The sequence below is a fragment of the Astyanax mexicanus genome, chromosome 14, assembly GCF_023375975.1.
Source record: "Astyanax mexicanus isolate ESR-SI-001 chromosome 14, AstMex3_surface, whole genome shotgun sequence".
NCBI lineage: Eukaryota > Metazoa > Chordata > Actinopteri > Characiformes > Acestrorhamphidae > Astyanax > Astyanax mexicanus.
This window is the reverse complement of record NC_064421.1, coordinates 6,370,418-6,394,873: the sequence shown is the minus strand read 5'-3', so window position 1 is coordinate 6,394,873 and position 24,456 is coordinate 6,370,418. Positions and strand designations below refer to the sequence as shown.

Below are 24,456 nucleotides of genomic sequence, written 5' to 3'. Positions count from 1 at the left end.
TCCAGACAGAAACTAAATAAAAAAATAATACTGAATCAAAAATCCTGAGCAGTTCAATGAAATGATATTCATCTCCTCACTCAACACATTTCTACTACACAGAGACTCAGTAAGTTGCTGCTGGAGGCAGAATCTAAAATTACACTTCAGGGGAACGGCCACTTTTGAGGGGAAGCTGGCACTGATAGTCTGGCATTACCTACGTGATTGAATGCTCAGCATATCAATGACCCTGTTCACAGAGGAGATGGAGCTCAACACACAAAGGCGGCCTTATTGAAATGAGAAGGATGGTGTCTGGTTAAATGTTGAAATGTGGAGAAAAAAAAGAGACTGTCTGGTTTTCAGCCACATTTCTCATTTTTTCGGCTGCACTTTTCCACAGGATCAATGCCAATATCAGTGGCCTGTGAAAGAGTGAATTAGGACATGACAATCAAATAGAAACCTGGGTTTTTAACTGCTTTTCCTGTGTCCAAAAGGAGATAAATAATGCTGCACTGGCCTGTGGAATATCCATTCATGGATGTGATTTCTGCCAGAGACACTTGTGTGCATGTTTGCATGGACAATTCTTGACAGACACCGCCAGTCACATCACATTTACAACTTATACAGGTGTGGTCTGGGCATTTTCATGCTGTCCTGTGAGGTAACAGTTGATCACATGATCAGATTGCATGCTGTCCCATGACTTTTGGCATGCCGGTGTATGTATCATGTCAGATAAAGCACATACCTGTCAGGGTCCAAACTGGTCCAAACTCAAATTCTACTATTACATATAACTAATTAATATCTGTTAGCTGTTCATTCTTGTCTATCTGTAACCCATTTACTGTTACTTCCATCGCTAAATTTAGTAATTGGAAAAAAATAGATGGAAATAAAATACACTGAATCACAGATGAAAAAGATTAATATTTGATAAAACTACTAACGTGTTGAAAAGTCCATGCTAGATGGCTACTTTTATATCCCAGGTGGTTAATAAGTTGTTTTTAAGTGGTTGCTGTGGTAACCCAGGAGGTTGCTAAGGTGTTGTCAGGTGACTGTTAGGGTTACCCAGGTGCTTGATAAGATATCGTATCTTAAGTGGTTGCTAATGCTGCATTCATGTATTTTTTAGGCGGTACATTTCTCTGAGGTGAAAGCTGTAAAACAAGTTTGGCATTTTGTGTTTCGTGTTCATGTGGTTTGTTTGGGAGATTAAAAAACAGCGTTTTTTTTATTTCATTTATTGTATGCCAAATAACATGCATGTTATTTGTAGATGTCTAAGAAATGTGTTACTATTAGAATTTAGTACACAAAGCATGTTAATATTTTATATTTTACCGTTGTTTACATGCTAAGTAATGTTGGAAATGATTGAATGAAAAGAGGTGTGTCCAATTTTTTGATTGGTACTGTATTTCCCTTTTCTGGCCGATATGATATAATTCTAATATTGATATAACAGTACAACAGGTTGTAAGTTAGAGGCTGTAAGTTACATGATCACATATCTGAGGTGGTTGGTAAGGTGTGGCTAGGTGGTTGCTCAGCAGTTGCTCTCATATCCTAGGTTGCTTGGTATTTAGTTGCTGTGGTACTTTGGGTGGTTAACAAGGTGCTGTTTAATTGCTAGGGTAACCTATGTGGTTACTAAGCTAGCTAGCTAAGAACAAGTAAAGGGATCATTTTGAGTAAACGTGGAAGTACAACATACAGATGGTTTAGGTAAAGTCTTAAATCATTTTCAAGCTAGTTAGTATACCTAGCAAGATATTCAGTTTGTTTTGGTTTGTAGCTGGCGTAGCTAGGTATGTATGAACCGTTAGCTTAGCAAGCTAACTTGGCTAACGCTAATATATCTACCTACAGCTATCTAGCTGTGTATGAAGCGTTAGCTCAGTAAGCTAACTTGGCTAACGCTAATATATCTACCTACAACTAGCTAGCTGTGTATGAAGCATTAGCTTAATAAGCTAACTTTGCTAACGCTAATCTATCTACATAGCTGGCTAGATGTGCGTTAAGCGTTAGCTTAGTAAGCTAACCTAGCTCGAGGGAAAACTGGACCAGGTGTGTAAGTTAACGTTAAAAAGCGTTAGCTGGCTAGTTAGTTAGATATCTAACTATTAGATGGGTATGTTAAATATTTAGCTAAATCCATATACTCGATAAATCAACTGATATAAACCCAAAACAGGCGTTTTTAAGAGTGTTTTCGTGTACATGAACGGATAAGTCATTTTCACGGTATTGTAGGTTATATATTATGGATTCAGAATGGCGTGCACGGCTCCATAGCTCAGTGGTTAGAGCACTGGTCTTGTAAACCAGGGGTCGCGAGTTCGATCCTCGCTGGGGCCTCGGGATTCAGCTTTTTCCTCTCCATTGTTTGTAATGTTTATTTATTTATTTTTTATTCTTTAGAGTTTCAGGTTAATACAAGAAACAACGATAGAAGACAGCATTAAAAGAAATTACAAACTAGAGAAGGGAAAAGAGGAAAGAAAAAGATAAATAGATAATATGTTAACCAGAGGCAAGTGAGAGTTCATCACAAATTCTTACAGTTCTTTTACATTTCTCGTTTTTAGCCATTCTAAATGATTTAAAAAATAAGGTAAAGTCCAGCAAAAAAAAAAAAATCAAATTTTGGTATTGAGGACAAGCATTTGCATCGGTGAATGTAGTGTTTGTTGCTTAAATAATGTTCTGAAGCATTAAAGAGGATCAATGAGCTCACAGTTCGGCCTAATTAAGAAAAAAAAAAATCCATGATAAAATCCTGACGGAAAGTAGTTACTCAATATGTTTGAAAGTCTGAAGTATTGTGCATTAACCTTTTAAAGAAATTCAATATATTTTATATTTTTATGATTGTATCTGTCTTTTTACTTTGTACATTTAATATTTAAAAAACTAAAGCTATGCAGGGATAAATTTGGAATGATTTAGTAAACAAAACGTATTAAACAAACCAGAATATTATAGTTTTATACAGTATAGTTTTATATAGTTTTAGATTCTCTTAGTAGCATATTTATTTCTGATGACAGATCTGCACACTCTTGGTGCTTTGGAATTTTTTGTTTTTAGTGTCTTGAAGGTGTTACTGGAGGTGCTGAACAACATTTGCTCCTTTTCCTTCACGCTACCAAAAAATTAATTATATCTAAATGTACACATAGCCTATTTATATGATTCTTGGTCAGGTATATGCTTTCCTGTAGCTTTTACAACTTTGTAATTACAAGTCTTTACAAAAAAGTCACTGTTTTCCTTTAGTGGTCTGTTGTCAACCAAGCTAACGCTAATGTACCTAAATAGCTAGCTATCTCAGTTAGCCTCAGCCACTCTGAGGATAATCTTACAGTAGGACAGTAGCTAGGTTAGCTAGCTAGCCAGCTAGCTCGAGGGAAAGCTGCACCGAGTGTGTAACGTTAAAATAGCCTTAGCTGGCTACTTAGTTAGTTAGCTATTAGTTAACTATTAGATGGGTAACTTAGGTTACATATTTAGCTAAATTCACATACTACGTAACATTAAAATAGCATTAGCTGGCTACTTAGTTAGTTAGCTATTAGTTAACTATTAGATGGGTAACTTAGGTTACATATTTAGCTAAATTCACATACTACGTAACATTAAAATAGCATTAGCTGGATAAACAAACGCCTTTATAAGGAGATAGGGAGCCAAACGACAGGTGGAAAAAGCCATCTAACAGTCATAGTGTATGTTAAACCAGCTTTTTAACCACCTTGATCATTAAGTACAATCTTTATTTATATGCTTTATTCATTCATTTGAGCTGAATTCTTCAGTAGTTGTTAGTAAAGGAATGGACTCTCCATCTACATGGGAATTCACAGAATTATTTATTCAGAAGTACAAAATAAGACCTACGTATTCACATAGTTTTATGGACTTTAATACATAAAAAGCTGCAAGGTATGGAATGATTTTGTGCCAGCAGGAGTATAATTTTATACATTTTAATTGTTTGTTTTTTATCTGAATGTGCACTGCACATTTTGAATGTGTATTTAATACCATAGCAATATAAACAGGGTTCGTACGGTCATGAAAAACCTGGAAAAGTCATGGAATTTGAAAATAGCAATTTCCAGGCCTGGATAAGTTTTGGAAAAATAAAAATACCCAAAAAGTTTTGGAAAAGTCATAGAAATTTGCTCTTTGTGTTTGAGTTTATCAATGGAGGAAATCTATTTTGATATTTTAAAAAAAGTCAGCTCAGAGTTAATATAGTAATTTAGCCCTACACACTGGAGCTCTCAGGATCTGACACACATTTTAGTATTAAAGATTGTGTGTCAACATTTTTTATCAGATTCGTATCAATTTTAATTAAAGTTCTAGTTGATTTTTTATAGTCCATGTCAAAATTTGCATTGAAGGCATGGACAATCATGAAAAATTGATTGGTTAAAACGTGTATGAACTCTTTATAAAGTCACCATCCTAGAATAGTTACCTAAGTCATTTTTTGTCAAAATGATTATTTTTTGTCTAAATTATCTCCTCATTATGCTGCATGGTAAAATCAGCTACACTCTCAGCTGATCAAATCATTTCTTTCTACCATTTAGGATAATGGCCTATATCAAGAGTGTCAATTTATCTTATTTATTATGCTTAATCAAAATAAAATGTGACTTTTTTATTTTAACAGCTTTCAAGATGGAGCTACCTACACTAATCTAACCTCCACCATTCAGGGCTTGTCCTCAATCGGTAAGTGATCAAGACCTTTGTATAATAAACGTTTACTATAAATATTCCATAGTTGTTTAGTCTTATTATTGAGTTTTATAGAGTTTCTGTATTTTAGAAAAATAACTAAGTTCATAAAGCTAGATTGAACTGCTTTATAATTTGTAGCTATTAAAATATTAAAAATATTAACTGTTTTTTGTCTTTTTAATCAATATTTAATTTTTTTAAAATTGGGATTAAAATTTCTGGTTGGATCTATTGCTTGACTGTATGATTAACATACCTCTTAAACTACTGCTCATTTTTAAATAGCCAAAATAACTGTTAATGTTTATTATGTTTTCTAAAATAAAAACGTAATTTTATTTGAAGGAAGTGCTGATACTCAAATGTATGTGAGACAGTTTCAGAGTAATCTAACCTAAGAAATATCAAGAAAAGGCACTGCAAAACATGTTTCAAATCCAGTTAATCAAATTCAGATTCAGAAACACATCTGGGTATTTAGCAAAAGCACCTATTTAATCATCTCAGTTTTAGGAATAATGTGCTTCTATGAGCTGTGTGGATGACACACACTAATAAGGAAATGTGCATAGAACCACCCTTGCTCCACCCATTGTTTCAGTCTGCTGGTTGAGTACTGTGCTTCGTCTGAAGGAGGGATCTGTACCTAGTGTTCATGGCAAGTCAGCAGATGAGAGAGATGTAAGTCATTTTTCGAATAATATGTTTTGTGTTTTTTTTCGCAGTTAAAAATGAACTAACTTGTTTGTGTTTTGCATAAAAGTGACAGAGCCCTTAAATGGCTCAATGTGAATAGAGATTTTGTGCAAAGAACTTTTCTCACCTGTGTAAAAAGAGGTATAAAATGTCACCTTTAAGGAAATAATTCAGATTTGTAAAACTAAAATACAAATCCTACTGGCACAAAAAAAAATATTTCCATAGCAATGGTGCATCGCAAGACCATCATCTGGCACAATTAACACCTCCATTAAAGGTTATTCACTAAAATTTGCTTTTAATTCGATGAATGAGGTAGACCTATGTGCTACGTTTGTGGTTAATGTTCTTTCTCCAGCTTTTTGCTTCTTTTTTTTTTGCACAAAGGCCATTCGCTACTGCTCCACGACATCTGAATCGCTGCATATCACTCCAGCGTCCTCATAATGGGCACAGTTGTGAGTGCCCACACCTGCATGCTGGCAGTCCAGGAGGGTCTCCTCGGTACCCTCACACTGCACGTCATCCAGAATGATCTTCAGATGCTTTCCTTCACCAAACTCTGCGTGTTTTGCGGCCTTTAGCGCATAGCGGAAGCCCAGCTGTCTGCAGACCACAGCCGCGTTCTTGGTGTTCCAGAGATCGTCGCAGACGGTGCCCCACTCCCCGTTGGCGTAGATTTCCACTCTCCCGCGGTCCTGCCGGCCGTATTCGTCTCCTGCCAGTCTCACAGCCACGCTGTGTGTGCCACCCTCAGACTTGTGCTTGCCTTTCCTGCGCCTGCCTTTGCGCTGGCGGGACTGTCTCGGAGATTTGGTGGTTGTCGTGGTTGGCGATTGCGTAGTCCTGCCCAGCTCCTCATCCTGCTCCCTCAGAATGTCCAGCAGCTCCTGAAGCCAGTCTTTTGTGGTGATTTGTGGGATTTCTGTTGGCTGAACTTCAACTACAGGTCGTTTCGTTGGCATGTCAAACCCTATTAATGCTGTGGAGCAGAATATTACAATCAATAATTAGTATAATTGGTAATAATTATTGCAAACTTTCTGTAAATCCTATGAACTTCATTTCACATCATATCACAAATATCATCTGCTATATGATATATTTGACTGAAGCTGATCCGAACAACCAATAATGATTTATAAAGAAAAAACATATCAACAAAAAAAATCAACAAAGAAAAATTACCAGGGATGCCCAAACATTTTAATACTGTAACACACTGTAACACACTTAATACACTGTAACAAGCGTCATTACTTTGGTATACTAAACATATTTTAAAGGAAACTATGATGATGTCAAAGCAATACATATACTGTAATTATGTTGTTTTACACATACACAAATAAGAAAAGGTTGAGATGTGTATGTGTAAATATGTATAAAATGTGTGTTTTATCTGCTGAACTTCATACTGTATGATCTTTCAAGAAGACATCTGATACAGGGATGCCTAAAAACCACTTGCTACAGACATTACAAAAACATGGCTGCAGAATTGGAGGGTGCAGGTTTTAAAAGGGCCTGCCTGCAGTCCTGACCTGTCCCCAATATTGAATAATTTTGTCCTTTTCTACACCTTAAGACGTGTTTACTGGAAGAATAGGAGAAAAAACACCTGGTACACTTCATTACTCGGTATCCTCAGTACTAAAATGCCTTTTAACAGCAACGTCATAAAATACTAAATGATTTACCGTCCCAACATCGTTGTTTTTTGGAATGTGTTGCAAGCCTAAATTGCTGGAATGCATGAATATTAACAAATGAATAGAGGTTGATCAGACAAAATATTGCTTACATATATTAGGTTCATACAGTCTGCAATTGAAATAAAATTCTAACTAAATGTAGTGAAGAGAAACACATTTTTTTGTTAACTTTTTTCCTACATTACCAACCTCTTCTGATTTGAGATTGTGAATGATGAATGATGGATTTTCGCTAAGGTGACATTAGTGCATTAATCATAGCTGTCAAGTCTTCCGTTTTGGCTGGGAAACTATCGTATTTTACTCCTCTTTCCCGCCGTCCTCCTGTATTAGTATTTTCACATAAATTTCCGTATAATATTAAAATTTAAAAACCTTTATTACTGAGGCGACAGGCCACTGACCGCTGTGTGTCTCTTAACCAATCGTGGTGCCGGTTCAAGGAGAAAGTCACGCCTTTCAGGAGAAACAGCCAATCAGGTTGCTGGTTTCGCGGAGCGCAGAGGAGGGTCAGTGTGGGGAATCTAATTTTCTTGTAAACCCTGTCTTAATATGTACTTATTATGATACTGAACCTGGGTTGGGCTAGTGGGATGGCTCGAAGCGGGCGGCGAAAAATTTCCCTTATTTTTTAGTCCAAAACTTGACAGGTATGGCATTAATACATATTACATAAACAATAAGATCATAAAACATACTTTCTTTAGGCTGGAATGGTATGGTGTTGCCCTTGACTCGAACTGGAATGGGGTCATAATGGCATTTTCTAGGTGCAGCACGTCTGTAACACAACAAACAAAGCACTTTTATATGTCTACCAGTGTATCTCTGCCTCAACCCACACGTTTATACACTTAAATCAATGAAAAGAAATCAAATGTTCTCCAGAACAAGCTCTACATCTACACTGGAGCACAAAACAGAGCAGAAATCACATTACAGCTGTGTAGCTCTTGGCCAGTTCACTTAATCCATACCAGTAAGCGAGAGAGAGATTTAGATGACAGCAGCGCCGAGTGCTGCCAAAGCCTGGCTTTTCATTTCAGGAGAGCTTAGTCTCCTCAGACAGTAACATGTACACCACAGCTTTCATGCATTAGAGAAGTGAAGACAGGGCTGAGCTGCACTTTAAAAATAACATTTAAATAATTAAGAACTTTCACAATCATGTTTTCAGCGTAGTGATTCAGCAGCTTAATGATGAGCAGATGTGAGTTCACTTAAGAAGTGTTTTTTTTTTTTTTTGGAGAAGCTACATTGTGCTGGCTGCGAATTCTGAATTGTGGTTCTGGCCTAAACTACACAGCGATTGCGAAATTCTTACCGAGAGGGATCAACAATTTTATACACAACTCCAGTGGCCGACGTTGCGCTTGGGACTCCAGTGGACATGAAATAGAGTTCACCTAAACACACAGGGACAGAATAAACAGAAAAAAACATAGCATGTATTAGAAAATCATCTCCGAAATTGTAATTTTAAAGCAGCAGAATGAGAGAATTAGGATTTTATGCTCCTTGGTTCCCCCTAGAGTTTGGGGAGTGCAATTCACTTTTACTCCACTGCAGTAAATACAAATCACACTATGGACAGCTGTACACATGCATTTGTTGACAACCTGAGAGACACAAAAGCAGCATCTGAGGTGAGAGAAACATGTGGACTGAGGCTGAGTAATATTACAGGATAGAGGTTACAAGTTGCATCCAGTTATACAGTTCTGGAGAGCTTTTGGAGATGTCCAAAAGGACACATAGAGATGTCCAAAAGGACATTTGAAAATGCCCAAAGAGACACCTAGAGATGCTCAAAAGGACACTTGGCAATTCCCAAAGGGACGCTTGAAGATGCCCAAAAAGACACTTGGAGATGCCCAAAAAGACAGTTGGAGATGCCCAAAAGGACACTTGGAGATGCCCAAAAGGACACTTGGAGATGCCCAAATGGAACACTTGGAGATGCCCAAATGGAACACTTGGAGATACCCAAAGGAACACTTGGAGATGCTCAAAAGGACAGTTGGAGATGCCGAAAAGAAAACTTGGAGATGCCCAAATGGACACTTGGAGATGCCCACAGCAACATCTGAGGTGAGAGAAACATGTGGACTGAGGCTGAGTAATATTACAGGATAGAGGTTACGAGTTGCAGTTATACAGTTCTGGAGAGCTTTTGGAGATGTCCAAAAGGACACTTAGAGATGCCCAAAGAGACACTTGGAGATGCTCAAAAAGAACATTTGAAGATGCCCAAAAGGACACTTGGCGATGCCCAAAAGGACACTTGACGATGCCCAAAGGGACACTTGAAGATACCCAAAGGCACACTTGGAGATGTCCAAAAGGAAACTTGGAAATGCCCAAAGGGACACTTGGAGATGCCCAAAAGGACACTTGGAGATCCCCAAAGGGACACTTTAAGATGCCCAAAAGAACACTTGGAGATGCCCAAAGGGACACTTGGAGATGCCAAAAAGAACACTTGGAGATGCCCAAAGGGTCACTTGAAGATGCCCAAAAAGACAGTTGGAGATGCCCAAATGAACACTTGGAGATGCCCAAAAGTACACTTGGAGATGCCCAAAATGACACTTGGAGATGCCCAAAGGGACACATGGACATGCCAAAAATAACACTTGGAGATGCCAAAAAGGACATTTGGAAATGCCCAAAAATACACTTGGGGATGCTCAAAAGTACACTTGGAGATGCCCAAAGGGTCACTTGAAGATGCCCAAAGGGTCACTTGAAGATGCCCAAAAAGACAGTTGGAGATGCCCAAAAGGACACTTGGAGATGCCCAAAGGGTCACTTGGAGATACCCAAAGGAACACCTGGATATGCCCAAAAGAACACTTGGAGATGCCCAAAAGTACACTTGGAGATGCCCAAAGGGACACTTGGAGATGCCCAAAAGGACACTTGGAGATGCTTAAAAGGACAGGAGGAGATGCCGAAAAGAATACTTGGAGATGTAAAAAGGGACATTTAGAGATGCCCAAAGAAACGCTTGAACATGCCCAAATAGACATTTGGAGATGCCCAAATGGACACCTGGAGATGCCCAAAAAGACACTTGGAGATGCCCAAAAGGACACTAGGAGATGCCCAAAGGGACATTTTGAGATGTGCAAAGGAACACTTAAAGATGCCCAAAAAGACACTTGGAGATGCCCAAATGTATTGGCTAGAGTATATTGTTTACAATATACTGGCTACATACCTGCTTCGTCTTCTGCAAAAGAAATGATATACTGGTAGTAATTATTGATGAGGCCTGGAAATGCACAGGTCTGGCCCATGCCCATGCAGATCTCATTGTAGTCCCACTGCTGGGTGTTCCTGTTCTCCTTCAGGCTCATCATACGTCTGTAGGAAACACACAGTAAAGTAAAGTTGTTCATTAATCAGTATCACTAATTAGTACACAAAGTTGAGATGCACCCTGTGTCTTTCCGCTTCCATTGTGTGGTCTTCTAAACATAGGCCATGCATACTTGTTACGCTAAAGTTCTTCTTAACTTTTTTTCACACGTGAATTTTCTCCAGTGATGGAAAAAAATTTAAGAAAGTTTTCTGTCTGTAATGCATAGAGAAGAAGACTCTAATATTAATCTTTAAAATCTATATAGCCTTTTTTTTTATTCCCATTGCATTGAAATCTTGTGTGTAATATTTTTTATTTATACAGACATTTTTAGTTCATAATTTCATTAAAATTTCTCAAATAGTGTTTAACATTTAAAAAGAAAGAAAATGTGTGATGTCCATTGTAATGCAATGTGATGCAGGGTCTGAAAGGGTTAATATTAATCTTAAGTTTAACACTTACCCGCTCATAAAGTCCCCAAATATGTACATTCCATTTAAATTGGGGTATTCACAGCCTCGATAGACATATCCTCCTGTTACAGACTTCCCCATTTTATGAGGATATGCATAAATCGGAAGAACATCATCTGAAAATAATAGTAATGAATATACAGCATGATTAACACAGCAGCTTAATGATTAAACAATCATCATTAAAAGGAATCAACTAACAGGAATGAAACTTGTTGAGGGATCGTGCCAGATTCAGAATGGCAACAGATCATCTTCAGTGATTATTTTCACGTTTTTCTTGGATAGATCACCTGCTAGATCACATTGGTCTTCATTACAGGCACTTTGATAGCCTAACATTACAATAATAAGGTCCTTTTTATTATCTGTGCTGCGCTATTCTTTAGGGACAATGCTTGTCCACATACTGCTGCAATCTCAAGAGCTTGCCTTGAAGACAGATGCTATGCCATAGTCATCACCACACCTATCATGGATAAAAAATGTGTGGGATACTATTGGACGTGCTATCAACATTTAAACCCCTGAACTCTTCGAGCTCCATGGGATGCGTTATCACAGGACACCATTAGGAACCTCTACAACTTCCTAAATGCTGAGGCGTCTGTGTTGCACATACGTTACACACTACTTGTCTATGTGCTTTCTTCTGAATAGTACTGCATCTGACACTTCCTTTTGGGTGCAACTATTTTTGCAACTCTTTATTTGAGCAGTAATAGTATTGTAAAACACAGTGGTCCTTCAGTGTAACACAATTCTTTCACTGTATCCCTGCCCACAAACACAGGATGCCCACCTAAAGAGCTGTTGGCGCAGAGCTTCTTGTCGTAACAAGAGAATCCTTCTTTTGCTCTCCAGCCATAGTTCCTGCCTTTCTCCACGATATCGATCTCCTCATATTTATTCTGGCCCACGTCCCCGCAGAAGATGCGTCCCTTCCCCTCCTGGGTGTATGGGTCCCCTCTGTCCACAGAGCACCTCCACATGTTCCGCACCCCGTAGGCGAACACCTCCGGACGAGCATCCCGTTCATGCACAAATGGGTTGTCGGGAGGGATTCTGTACAGAGGACCCCTTTCATTATCATCCACGTCTATACGAAGGACCTTACCCAGGAGAGCAGACCTGAAAATGAAAGACAAAGACAAGAAAATTTGTCAAATTATGAAGTGCATGTTGTAGAAAATGCTTATTAATGTAATATATTGTTCCATAGAAGGCATACCTTTTAGAAAATACACTATGTTTGGACATCCCTTCTAATAAATGCATTCAACTACATTTTGTTGCACCCATTGCTGACACAAATGTGCAAATGCACACAATTAGCTTATTTATTCCCTGTAGAGAAGTATTGCCAATACAATATGACTCTTGAGCACATAAACAATCATCCACCTATTGGCACCAAGCCTAATACCAGCAGGCTAGAGGGGTAAAAAACCACAAGCATTGAGCTGTGGAGCAGAGGATCTGTGTTCTCTAGAATTATGGAGCTCCATCCAATACTTCTGGAATGAGTTGGTTAGGAAACTGGGGATGAAGTGGAATGGGGATCATCAAACATCTTGACCTTTACTATTTCTCTTGTTACTGAATGCAGTCAAATCCTCACTGCAATGCTCCGATTGTACAGATAAATACTGTATTTCAGAGTCTACCCCATTAAGGTTGTGATAATTTTGACCTTCATCTGACAGGCTACACAAAATTTGTACTCCAATATGACGGCACTGAACCATTTCATATTGGCTGTGTCAAAAAGCCTAGTCTGCATTTCTCAGATGCTATGTCCAACATAAATAACCCTTTATAAGCTTCAATTTAAAAGATGCAACACCCCTTGTTTATTCACAATTAGTGAACAATTCAGCTCTTCTCTAAGTTGCCATGTATATCAATAACATCTGCTAAACAGCATACATGTAGTAAAACATCACAGTAGAGTGAACCATTAAACTAAAACATGTGGTAAATTCAAGAGTGCTGGACTGCTGATCCATGAAATATCTATGTCTTAATGTAAAACACACTCTCTGTGTGGTAGATTGGTTATCCAGACCTACTTGTTCTGTGCATTTCCAAATTTTCCGAAAGGGTCTCCAGCCATGCCTCCGTCCCCAGTAAAGATGTACAGATACCCGTCCTCAGCAAACAGTAGCTGTCCTCCGTTATGATTAGAAGCTGGTTCATCAATCTCTAATATGATTCTGAGAAAATTAAAGCATTATGACAGTGAAGAAAACTAAACACAAGGTGTAAGAGGAACATGAAGAAAGAGTAGAAATAACATTACTGCACTTTAAAATGAAATTACTGCACTCTCAAAGCAGATGTGTTGACATCAACACACAGTCATTTTTCCTTAAAACACAGGTTAAAGGGCGAATGTCTTATAATTGTCTTGCTTTTCTCACTAAATTCGATTTGTTTCTTAATAACCAATTTGGCCACTATCTATCTATCCCAACCAACCACCCACCCCATCCACCCAAACACCCACCCACCCATCTATGCATGCACCCATCTACCCAACCACCAACCCACCCATCTTCTCAACCACCCACCCAACTATCTACCCAACCATCCACCCATCTACCCAACCAACTAACCAACCACCAAGCCATCTACCTAACCACCCACCCTAAAATCACACAAGAGTTGAAAACTTTTAACATCAAACACCTTGATCTGGATTAAACCCCTTAAACCACATTTTGTGCAACTTTTTACTTTTCTATTACTTAAGTACACAGCAAAAAAAGGAGAGTTGAAATTTCAGAGTTAAACAGCTGAGAGTTGATTTTTACTCTCAAAGTGTAATTTTAACTCTTTCATTGTTAAATGGTGTTCAGTGTTGGAGTTATTTAATTTGACAGAGTTAAATATTTCAGTGTTAATCCCACTAAACCCAATAAATACTGGCCAACTCCACAGAGATTTAATTAAACTCCGCCCAGTTAAACACGTTATTTGCATAATGGGTGTATCCCCCAGATCCTAACTTACCATCAGTGTGAAATCTTGCCCACCAGGGCTACCTTCCATTGGGTATTGTGTTATGTTTTGTTTAATGGTTGTTTGTCTAGCCAATATATTGTAGGCTATAAAAGCCAGTTACCATCCTTTGTACAGTAAATTGTGATAAAGTGTTGGTAATGCACTAAGAAATACAATGGAAAATTACACGCTAACCTGTCCTGAATAATAATTAAATAATAAAAAGTCATATTACTTGACTAATCTTCTTCTCATTTATATATTTAACTCTTTCCAGTGTTGGTGTAACAATTTAGGAAGTTAAAGAAATACAAATGTGAGTTAAAAAAGGAACTCTGGCAAGGTGTTAAATGTTTAACTATTTTGAAAGTGTTGATTTAACTCCCTGAAAAAGAGTTAAAATCAACTCTGTGGGAGTTAATTTAACACTTGCCTTTTTGCTGTGTACATACTCCAAACAGTGTAAAATTAACACTTTAGGTGTTGTTATAACACTAATGAACAACACTAGCATAAGTAAATAGTACACTGCACAGTGTCATATTAACACTAAACATTTAACACTGCTATCAGTGTAATATTTACTCTCTGTAGAGTGGGACCATATATGCTCCAAAGGAGTGTTAAAGTTAACTGTTTAGGTGTCGATCCAGCACTGCTAATTTTACTGTGTATGATAAAGTAATTGAACAGTCAACAGCAGGTCAGATGTTGATGTTATGTTGGTCTGACTTTATTGCCTGGCACAAAAGATGATGACACATGACATATGTCCTCCTAAAAGTAATAAACCGCTGAGGCTTATCTATAAACCTGACTGGAGGAACATTATCAGAACCTACTTACCTTTCTGAACTATGATCCACCACGTTCATGTCTGCAGCAGAGATACGGAACTCACTAATACGGATTCTCTCGTCAAAGCCCACCTCTACAGAATAGTAGACATACAGCTTCCCATTGTACTTAAAATTGGGATGGAAAGTGAGTCCCAGGAAGCCCCGCTCGTCCCCCTCCCAAGGCGAGGTCAGCACGGCCTTAGTGATGTTCAGAAATGGTGTCTCCAGCTTGGACCTGTCTGGAAGGTACACCCAAACCAGGCCAATCTGCTCCGCCACGAAGAACCTGTGGGTGCCGTCGTTGGCGTGCACCATAGCCAGAGGGTTCCTGAGGCCATTAGCGACCTCCTCCAGACACAGCTGCAGGCAGCCCTCGGAGTCAGAAGTCACCCGGCCCAGGTTCTTGGTCAGCTGCTCGTTGCTCAGCAGATGAGGGTAGCAGTAGTCCAGGTCGTCCAGTCCCAGTCGCTGGCAGAGTCGGCTCTGGTCGTGCTGGAGCTCCAGCAGCTGCGGGTCGTCGGACAGCAGGGGGATGGTGGACCTGCACTTGGAATAGAACTGGGAGCAGTAATCTGGACACAGGCCAGGAATGGACCTCAGGTCTGTGCTGGGGTCTTCAGCATCAAAAAGGTGGGCAGCATAGGGAGAGCATTCCTGATGAGGAGAAACAGGAAGAGTGGGGAGAGGGGGGTTAGGATTTGGCAGGCAACAGAACTTTTCCCTGCTCGGATTCTGCACGTACAACACACACTTTGGACCCAAGTGTTCAAACACAAATAAAGCCCTTTGTGGCATTTTTACTCTTTTACAGAGGTTAGTGTTACACAGGGACATTCTATTCTATTCTGCTCTATTCCAGGAAAACACTCTCTATCATGCTCTGCTGAGAAATGTTCTATTTAATGAAAATAAATGTTTTATTGTAGTCTACTGATGAACTCATGTTCTATACTAGTCATGGAGTCTAGTTATTCTAATGTGCTCTACTGGATAAAGTGCTAATATTCTATTTATCCAACTGGATATTTTCTTTTTATTAGAAATACTAATGCTCTAGAGTATTAGTATGGAACAGAAGCTTAGCCCCTCCCACTACACGGGAAAAAACAGCAGCTCAGACATTAGGGGATGGCGGCATTAGAACAAAGTAAACAAAGTAAGAGCTTGTTTTTACTAGTTTACTGGTTTGTGATTTAGAGCATTTAAATGAAATCATGTTAAGGAATGGTTTGTGAAATAAAAAGGTCAATATCAAATATGAAATAAAAATGTTAAACAGATGCTTCTAATGCAACTAATGCGAAATTAAAAATGCATTGGATTTGGAGAGACAGAAACCAGCATTTTTATATTTTTTCCACCAATGGAACATAATTCAGGTCTAAAAGGGTTAAGGAATAGATTAACTATTCTACTCTGTTGGTTAAATGATTGACATTCTGTTATATTATACCTGACAAAAACAGTAATATTCTTTTCCAGTTTATTCTATTCTATTTTGTTCTAAGACACTAATATTTTAGTCCATCATAATAAAGTCAGTAAAAATTACATTTATTGTATTCTATTTAACAATAAAGACTATTCTTTATTGTTATTCTACTTAACAGTGGGCATGCTTTGGGCATGTATTTGAAAATATTGGAAGAAGGCAAATACAATTCTATTCTGTTATTTTCTATTTGAGAAAAGACAGTGAGAGTATTACACTCTACTAATAAAAAAAAATACATTCTGCTATACACTACAGACAACTATACTGATGTTTTCCATTTCTTATTATTCTTACAATCAACATTGATTATATTAGCACACCTGAGCAGGGAAACAGACTTAAATGGTGGAATAGCATGAAATTTTGTATTTTTATCGAGGTTTTTGCAGTTTTGACCAGAGGATGGATCCCCACTGTTTGTTTTGGTTCTTCTACGTTTTTTTTCTTGTCCAGCTTTGATGTTTTTCCTGCCACTGTTGCCTCTGATCTTTTGTTCTCTATTACTGGATTCCTTTAAAGCTGCTTTCTGACAATGTAAAACCATGCTGTGCAAAGTAATCTGACTTGAAATATATTTTATTATATATAAATAAAGTCAGTATGAATGAATTAGATCCTATTCTGTTGTATTCAATATAATGTTTGCCCTATTCCACATTATTGGTTAAGGCAGAAACATTCAATTTGGCTATGTCTAGCAAAATTAAGAAGATTGTATTCTGTTTCATCATTATTTATTTTCTATTGTATTCTATTCTATTATTTTAAGGGGAGAAATTATATTGTATCCTACTTGAATGATAAAGCCACTAACATTTTATTCTGTTATATCTTAATAATCTGGAGAATGACAGTCTAACCTATTCTACTCTACTGTATTCTATTTAAGGATGATACACTATTTTATTATACTAGTGCATAAATTTAGCATTTCATTTGTAAATCAAGGGAGCAGAGTCTGGAGGAAGAGTGGAGAGACACACAGTCCAAGCTGCTTGAGGTCTAGTGTGAAGTTTCCACCAATCAGTGATGGTTTGGAGAGACATGTCATCTGCTGGTGTTGATCCACTGTGTTTTATTATCAAGTCTAAAGTCAGTGCATTGTTTTCCTGTAAAATCTTACCGCACTTCATGCTTTCCTCTGTTGACAACTTGTATTGAGATGTGGATTTCATTTTTTTCAATGGGTCTTATATAATATTCAAATTTTCTAAGACACTGATTATTGGGTTTTTATTGGCTGCAAGTCATAATCAACAATAAAAAAATAAACACTTAAAATAGATCACTCTTGTGTGTAATGCATCTATATAATATATGAGTTTCACATTTTGAACTATATGAATGAAATAATGCACTAGTACATATGATGGCACTGTCACTTTATTCTATTATATCTATGCTATTAGTAACATATATATCTTGTTTTATTGTCTGTTGTTTAAGGCAATAATTATATTAATTGTATTACCTTCAGCTTATTATATTCTCTTTGGCCATGTATGACCTATATGTTACAGTATGTTACATATCTATGTACCTTGCCATCACACATATTTAGATTGTAGAGGGCCAGTACTGCACTGTAAATACCTGTTTAATTGTCTCATGTCTACTGTATGTATTGTATTTATTGCAGTGTTTTATTTCTATGTTGCACATTTGTTGCACGTTTGCACTTTGTCTGCATTGTACAGTGTTTGTTTTGTTCCATGTTGCACTCTGTTGGTTCTGGAGGAAGGTACTTGTACTCAGATTGAATGACAATAAAAGCCTTGCTTGACTCTTAAAAGTCAATCTGATTCTATTCTATTCTGCCCTATACTTGTGGAAAAGACTAATTATGTACTTGCAAGTATTATAGCCTATTTTTTTTGCATTCTACTCTATTCTATTTTTAGTAAAATGCTGATTCTCTGCTCTCGCGCTCTTATAAAACATAGACGGAACTTCCTCTGTCTGCTTATTGAAAAGTTGTTACAGAACTGTCACAACACAACAACCATTCAAAGGCACGCAGTTACGTCAACTTTGTTTTTTCACGCAACAACATAATCCCCCAAAAACCACAGGATGACTGACCTGGCAGATGAGGTCCTGCACGTACCCTGCGCAGTTAGCATAGCCGTAATAGTCGAAGTTATCCATGATCTTGTAGAACCTGCTCATCAGCTCTTGATCCCGGGCGTAATCGCAGCAGCCGAAGCGCTTGTACATAACGCAGAACTGGAGCTCCTGCTGGGGCTGGAAGGGGGGCTTGAAGTCCAGGCACTGGGGGTGCAGAAGCACCGGTGCCGCCCAGATCACCACCAAACACCCCCAAACAACCGGCCATCGCCACCGAGCGCCGCGCGAACCTCCGGAACACCAGCGACGCATGCTGCAGATTCAGACGGAGCCCAGCTCCAGATCCATGCACGCAGCCGCCGTTACGCAAGACTGAACCGAGAGCCCCCCGCGCGCCCCGTCCGCCTTCCTGCACTTCTGAACTTTGCTCGGACTTTAGTCACTGCAGAGGCACGAGGCAGGAGTCAGCCTGCGCCCTGTTTACCGCGCGCGCGGATTAATCTGCCGTGCCATCTGTTTATCATCCTCCTCCCTCTGACTCATCCCTTCATTCCCTCCATTATTTTATTTAGTCTACAGCAGCAGGACCTGACCTGCTGTCCTGCTCCGTCCTGCTGCTGCAGGACAGTACCCAGTACCCAGCTCATCCACTCATCCTCACTATACTTTCCCAGTGATGTAACTCTCTCCATTACTCTCTCTATTATTCTCTCCATTACTCTGGGAAAGTTGGAGCTCCACTCCGCGCGCCTCCACCTTCTCCTGCTGTCCTCCTGCTCAGCAGCTGCTCACCCATGTTAAACACATCAGTTCTGCTCTATTCCTGGAAACAGGAATGCCCTTTAATTCCATTCTGTTCATTCTGTTCTACTCGAATGGATTAAAGAATGCACTTACTTCTGTCCTGTTTTGTTTTATTAGAGTACAGAGTTTCTGATGAGTGCCAGTTTCATCATAGCGTTTTTGATGGTCTTTGTAACTGCACTTTAAGACACTTAGGATAACTACTTTACTTAGTTGAGTAGTTATTGCTTCGCATAATATGGATAACATTACATTATAACACGACTCAAATAGAGCTATTCACTGTATACCAACTCTGCCTCTTCACAACTTTACAACTCTTAATGAGTTCAGCACAACTGTTGTTTCCAGGTGACTCTACCTTATAATATTATATATTATATATGTGTGTGTATTTTTTATGTTAGCTATTATTTTTACTTTGGTAAGTTACATCTAAAAAATTGAATATCATTGAAAAGTTTCTATATTTCAGTAACTCTTTATTTCTTTTATTTTTGATGATTATGGCTTACAGCCTATGAAAACCCAAAAATCAATGTCTCAGAAAATGAGAATATTATATAAAGAACAATTGGTACTTTTGTCAGATGTAGGCAGTGTGCCAAGTCCTGCTGGAAAATGAAATCCGCATCTCCATAAAAGTTGTCAGCAGAGGGAAGCATTGAGTGCAATAAGGGAATAGAGAGAAAGAGAGAGAGGGGAGAGAGGTTGGGGGGGTGAGGTGATGTAACTAGCCCTGTTCTGAGATTTCACAAACATTCTATTCTATACATATAATATATATATATATATATATATATATATATATATATATATATATATATATATATATATATATATATATATATTTTTTTTTTTACTTTCTTGGAGACTTAAAAATATTTTGTTCTGTTTTTTTTGTTCTATTCTATTCTGTTTTATAGCAAGCACTGTATTCTATTCGATTTAACACAAGCAAAGATTATCTCTCTTATGCAGATACACACTTTTATGTCGTTCATTTATCTATTTATTTATTATTTGCTTGCTTACTTACGTATACATATTTTCCCAGAGTTCTCCTCCTGGTTTTGCTTCTTGTTGTCCACTAGATGGCGATAGATTCACATTATTGTCTCTTTAAAAAATGGTTCTCTAACATCAGACATATTTATTTATTTTAACTACTTAGTATCTACTTGGTTAAATATAAGAACTAATATTGTACTATTCTTCGTTTCCTCTGTTTAGAATAAGGGTGTAATATTAATATAGTTTAACATTGCAAACATAAACCTATGTATATCAAATATAAATATGTTTAAATATGTGTGTATAAACTGTAGCATTGTTTATTATTATTATTATTATTGTAATTTGTTTTTTGTTTTTTTGAGTCCAGGTAGGTGCCTCTATGTTTTAAATAATAGCTAAACTGAAAGAAATAACCCTATGCTATGCATTCCTCTCTGGGTGTTTCCCAATAGCTAGGAATTTTCATCTCACTGTCTCTTTAAGAGCTCAATCTGGCAGCTTTAGGAGCTGCATGGCTAAAGCCTGCCCACCTCTCCTCCTCCTCCTCCTCCTCCATCAGATCCTACCTGCACGCCGAGCTTCACAGAGCTTCAGCTGCCTCTCCCTAAACCTTCTCACCGCTGAGAGAGCTCCACTGACTCGTTTGGAGAAGGAAGAATTGGCTACGGTGAAGCGAGGAAGGCTGCTGGAGAGCACTGGGTGCTGAATGAGCGATTGAGTCAGTGTTTAGCGGTAACCTGGGCTGCGTTTAATCATTCCTTCGCGATATGTGGGGAAAGTTTACCAACTACACCTTTCTTGTTTGGTGAGCCGGTGGATTGGAGTCTGGTCTGTAGGTACGTGGAGTTTTTTTTCAGCGTTTTTACCTCGGATAGCTTGTGGAAGACGATTCTGAATGGGAATGCTGAATGTGGGAACGCTGAACGCTGGTGCTGGTGCCATCTCAACAGGCTTGGCTGATCCAGGATCAGTGAGGAGGGCTTCCAGCCTGCTGTGCTGGCTCAAGCTGGCTCTGTAGGAGCTGGAGCAGAGCTGATTTGCCCCCTCATTAGACTGTTATCCCTGTTGAGCAGGCTCTCTGATCTGGACTTGCAGAGTAGAACTGAAGACATTTCTGTCTACAATCTCTTTCTAAACGAAGGAGAAGGCTCTGGAGGTTTTGAACTATAGTAGGCATCATTCATCTGTGGACTTTGGACCTGCAGAGTAGAACTGAAGACTTTTCTGAGGACCTTTCTAAGCAAATGAAAGGAAAGAAGGTGATTTTGGACTTCCAACTAGGAACAATTAGTGTGGACAACTAGGATCTACACCTAACCCTTCCAATTAAAGATAGGGATTCTGTAGAATTGTTTTGCTCTTCTTGTCTCTTTGATCTGTTTCTTTTTCTAGATGTCCCGAACCATGAATTCCTCGATCTTAGATTTGCCCAGGCGCCACTAGAGATCACATACCACAGAATCTTTGCATAGATTCCTATCAAAGCAAGGAATATGGCCAAAATTGTCCAGGACAATCCGAGAGATGACTTGAGTAAGATATCTGATGAGGAGCTCTTCAGACTTAGCAAGGATGAACTGGTCAGGAGGCTCCGAAAGGTGGACAGTGAGAAGATGAGCTTGATGGTGGAGCATGGGAATATGATCAAGGATGTCAACCGCAGGCTGCAGGTTCACCTTCACGAGATCCGTGGCTTGAAAGAAGTCAACCAGAAACTGCAGGATGACAACCAGGAGCTGAGGGAGCTTTGCTGCTTCTTGGACGATGACCGCCAAAAGGGCAAGAAGCTGTCCAGGGAATGGCAGCGCTTTGGCAGGTACACTGCCAGTGTCATGTGGAAGGAGGTTGGAGTCTACCAGCAGAAGCTGAAGGAGCTGGAGGCCAACCAGGACACTATCATGCGGGAGAATATGGAGTTAAAGGAGATCATCCTGATGCTGGAAGAAGAAAGGAGTGGTGCTGGATCCAGGAGCTCCATAGACAGCCAGTCCAGTCTCACCAACCTCAACGGAGGCTCCAGTAACATGAGGGACGTGGGAGATGGAAGCAGCACCTCCAGCACAGGCAGTGCTGGCAGCCCGGATCATCATCACGGACACAAGCCTGCAGAGGGCAAGATAACATCCATCAGGCGGTCTATGGATGACCTGTCAGCCAACCATCTCCACAGAAGCATACCCAACGGACTGAACGGTAAGTAAATGCCGCGGTTTACAGAGAGCTCTTAGCGAGAGTGGTGGTGTTTAATGATTTATCTCAAATGGACAAGGAAGACGTATGTTTACTTCCATTAATATTGGTTTGTCCATTTGTTTTTGTGGATGTTTGTCTGGAGATGGCACAAAATGCATTTTCTATTCTGAAGCCAATATGGAATCTCTTATTTTTTTCTTTAAAAGCTATTTTATTTTAAAAACTGCTCAGGACAAAGTGGTTCAAGTTTTTTTTTAACGCTTTGAATTCTAGGACCATAAGCCAGTTAGTAGTTTGTTTCAATGCAGTGAACATTATGAATTGTTTGGATACAGCTTGGGAACATTTTGTGGAGTTCCACAGGGTTCAGTTTTAGGGTTTCTGATGTTGTTTGGAAGTGTTGTGGAAGTAGTTTATGGTTTAAATGGTTGATCTTAATTTGACCAGTATAGGGTTTTTTATATTGTTTTAAAAATATGATCAAGCCCAGATAACAATATTTGGTTAGTAGAACATGTCCTGGACATTATAGTTAACATTTTTGGAACATTCAATTTGCAAGATTTCGGTATGCTTTTAATGTAATGTTTTTAAACATTCTGATAACATCGCTGCAGCATCACTTGTGTCAAAGTTTGATTTTTTTATGTTGGGACTGTTACTTTTAATGTTTCCATAATGTTAATATTTGTCTAGTGGGGAATGTTTCTAATGTGAGAAACATTTTAATACTGTTGCAACAATGCAAGCTATTATTATGTCACACATATTTGGTGAGTATAACGCAGCTGATGTCATGTTTTCTATGTCTTCTGAGTTTTTGAGTGTGGAATATGGAGCTAGAGTAGCATATATTTTTCTTTATTAAATCTCTCAGTTACTCAGAACAATAAAATATTCTTTTAAATATTAAAGCATCAAAACTGAGATATTATATTACAGTACAAAATGATGATTGTCTTCTTTCCAACAATATGATCTTAATTAATCACAGAATATTGTTGCAATCAGTGATTATCACCAGTAATATAAATGTAATGTAATTTTGCCTATTTATTTTACTGGTCCTTTTATTTATCCATTAATAAACACAGGGTGTTGTTTTAATTATATATATTGTATATAATTTAAACAGTAATTGTTTACAGTGTTTGCTGTAGTTAAGTATGTGAAATTATTCTGAATGATGGCTGTAGTTGTTGTTGTTTAAAAGACTTACTTTATAAGAAAAATAAAGCAGCATTGTTTTAATAATTTTGGGAATTTTACTCAATTCAAAAATGCTGTTTTAGAAATGACTTGTATTAAGCCTAGTAGTCTTCCCCAGCAGTGTGTGTGTGTGTGTGTGTGTGTGTGTGTGTGTATACACACAGACCCTTTACCAAATGTATTCCCAGCAGCTTATAGAGGCACTTAACTAAAGAGGCAAGGTGAGATGCCAGCAGTAATCTCTCCTGGTATCCAGGGAAACGCAGCATGCCACACAGACTAGTGCCCGTGGGTTTACTCTGTATACAGGGCGGTATTTACACACGGCCGTCCGAGACGCTCTTCACCCGCGGCAGGCTGGCTCTACAGATGGCACTGCACTAATTACCCTGGCCTGTGAAGTCAGATCTAATGGGGATTTAACACTCTGCTCTCTGTGTACACTCTGTAAATTCAGTCAACAGGTCAGCACACACTCCTCCTCCTCATTCACAACTTCACTTTTCACTCTCAGCTACTAAATCATGCTTAGTATATATAGAGGAGGGAGGATGTAAAAGTTTTTGGCTGTTTAATACTCATTTCAAGTCAAGTCAAGAGTCAAGAGGCTTTTATTGTCATTACAGGTTATTATTGTACAGGTACACAGTGTAGTGAAATTACGTTCCTCCGGAACCATGGTGCAACATGGAACATTAAACAATAAACAACATAAAGTGCAGGAGTGACGACAGTGCAACATAAAGCTATAACACTAAATAACAATAAATACAAAAGACGAGACAATTTAAAAGGCATGACAGTGCAGTAC

At 38.6% G+C, this 24,456-nt stretch overlaps 2 protein-coding genes and 1 non-coding gene across 4 annotated transcripts in view; 2 read left to right on the top strand and 1 right to left on the bottom strand.

Annotated features, from left to right (window-relative positions):
* Positions 1-2,285: 2,285 nt before the first annotated feature.
* On the top strand, positions 2,286-2,358 carry trnat-ugu (transfer RNA threonine (anticodon UGU)). The gene has a single exon. It is a non-coding gene; the product is annotated as a tRNA-Thr (tRNA).
* Positions 2,359-3,853: 1,495 nt separating this feature from the next.
* hhipl1 (HHIP-like 1) lies at positions 3,854-18,897 on the bottom strand. The gene is made up of 9 exons (XM_007248486.4): positions 18,438-18,897; positions 14,868-15,514; positions 13,088-13,231; positions 11,818-12,146; positions 11,005-11,131; positions 10,396-10,541; positions 8,497-8,578; positions 7,871-7,953; positions 3,854-6,439 (listed from the first exon to the last, which is right to left on the bottom strand). The coding sequence occupies exons 1-9, from the start codon at positions 18,732-18,734 to the stop codon at positions 5,853-5,855; spliced, it is 2,442 nt and encodes an 813-aa protein (XP_007248548.3). The 5' UTR covers positions 18,735-18,897; the 3' UTR covers positions 3,854-5,852.
* Positions 18,898-20,783: 1,886 nt separating this feature from the next.
* The window catches only part of ccdc85ca (coiled-coil domain containing 85C, a), an 85,651-nt gene continuing 81,978 nt past the window's right edge, over positions 20,784-24,456 (top strand). For both annotated transcript variants that reach the window (XR_007424196.1, XM_022673269.2), the window contains exon 1: positions 20,784-22,436. Coding sequence is in view for 1 of the 2 variants with exons in the window: in XM_022673269.2 (XP_022528990.2) it covers positions 21,737-22,436 (700 nt within the window). In the remaining variant the exon portion in view is untranslated. The remainder of the gene's footprint in view (positions 22,437-24,456) is intronic.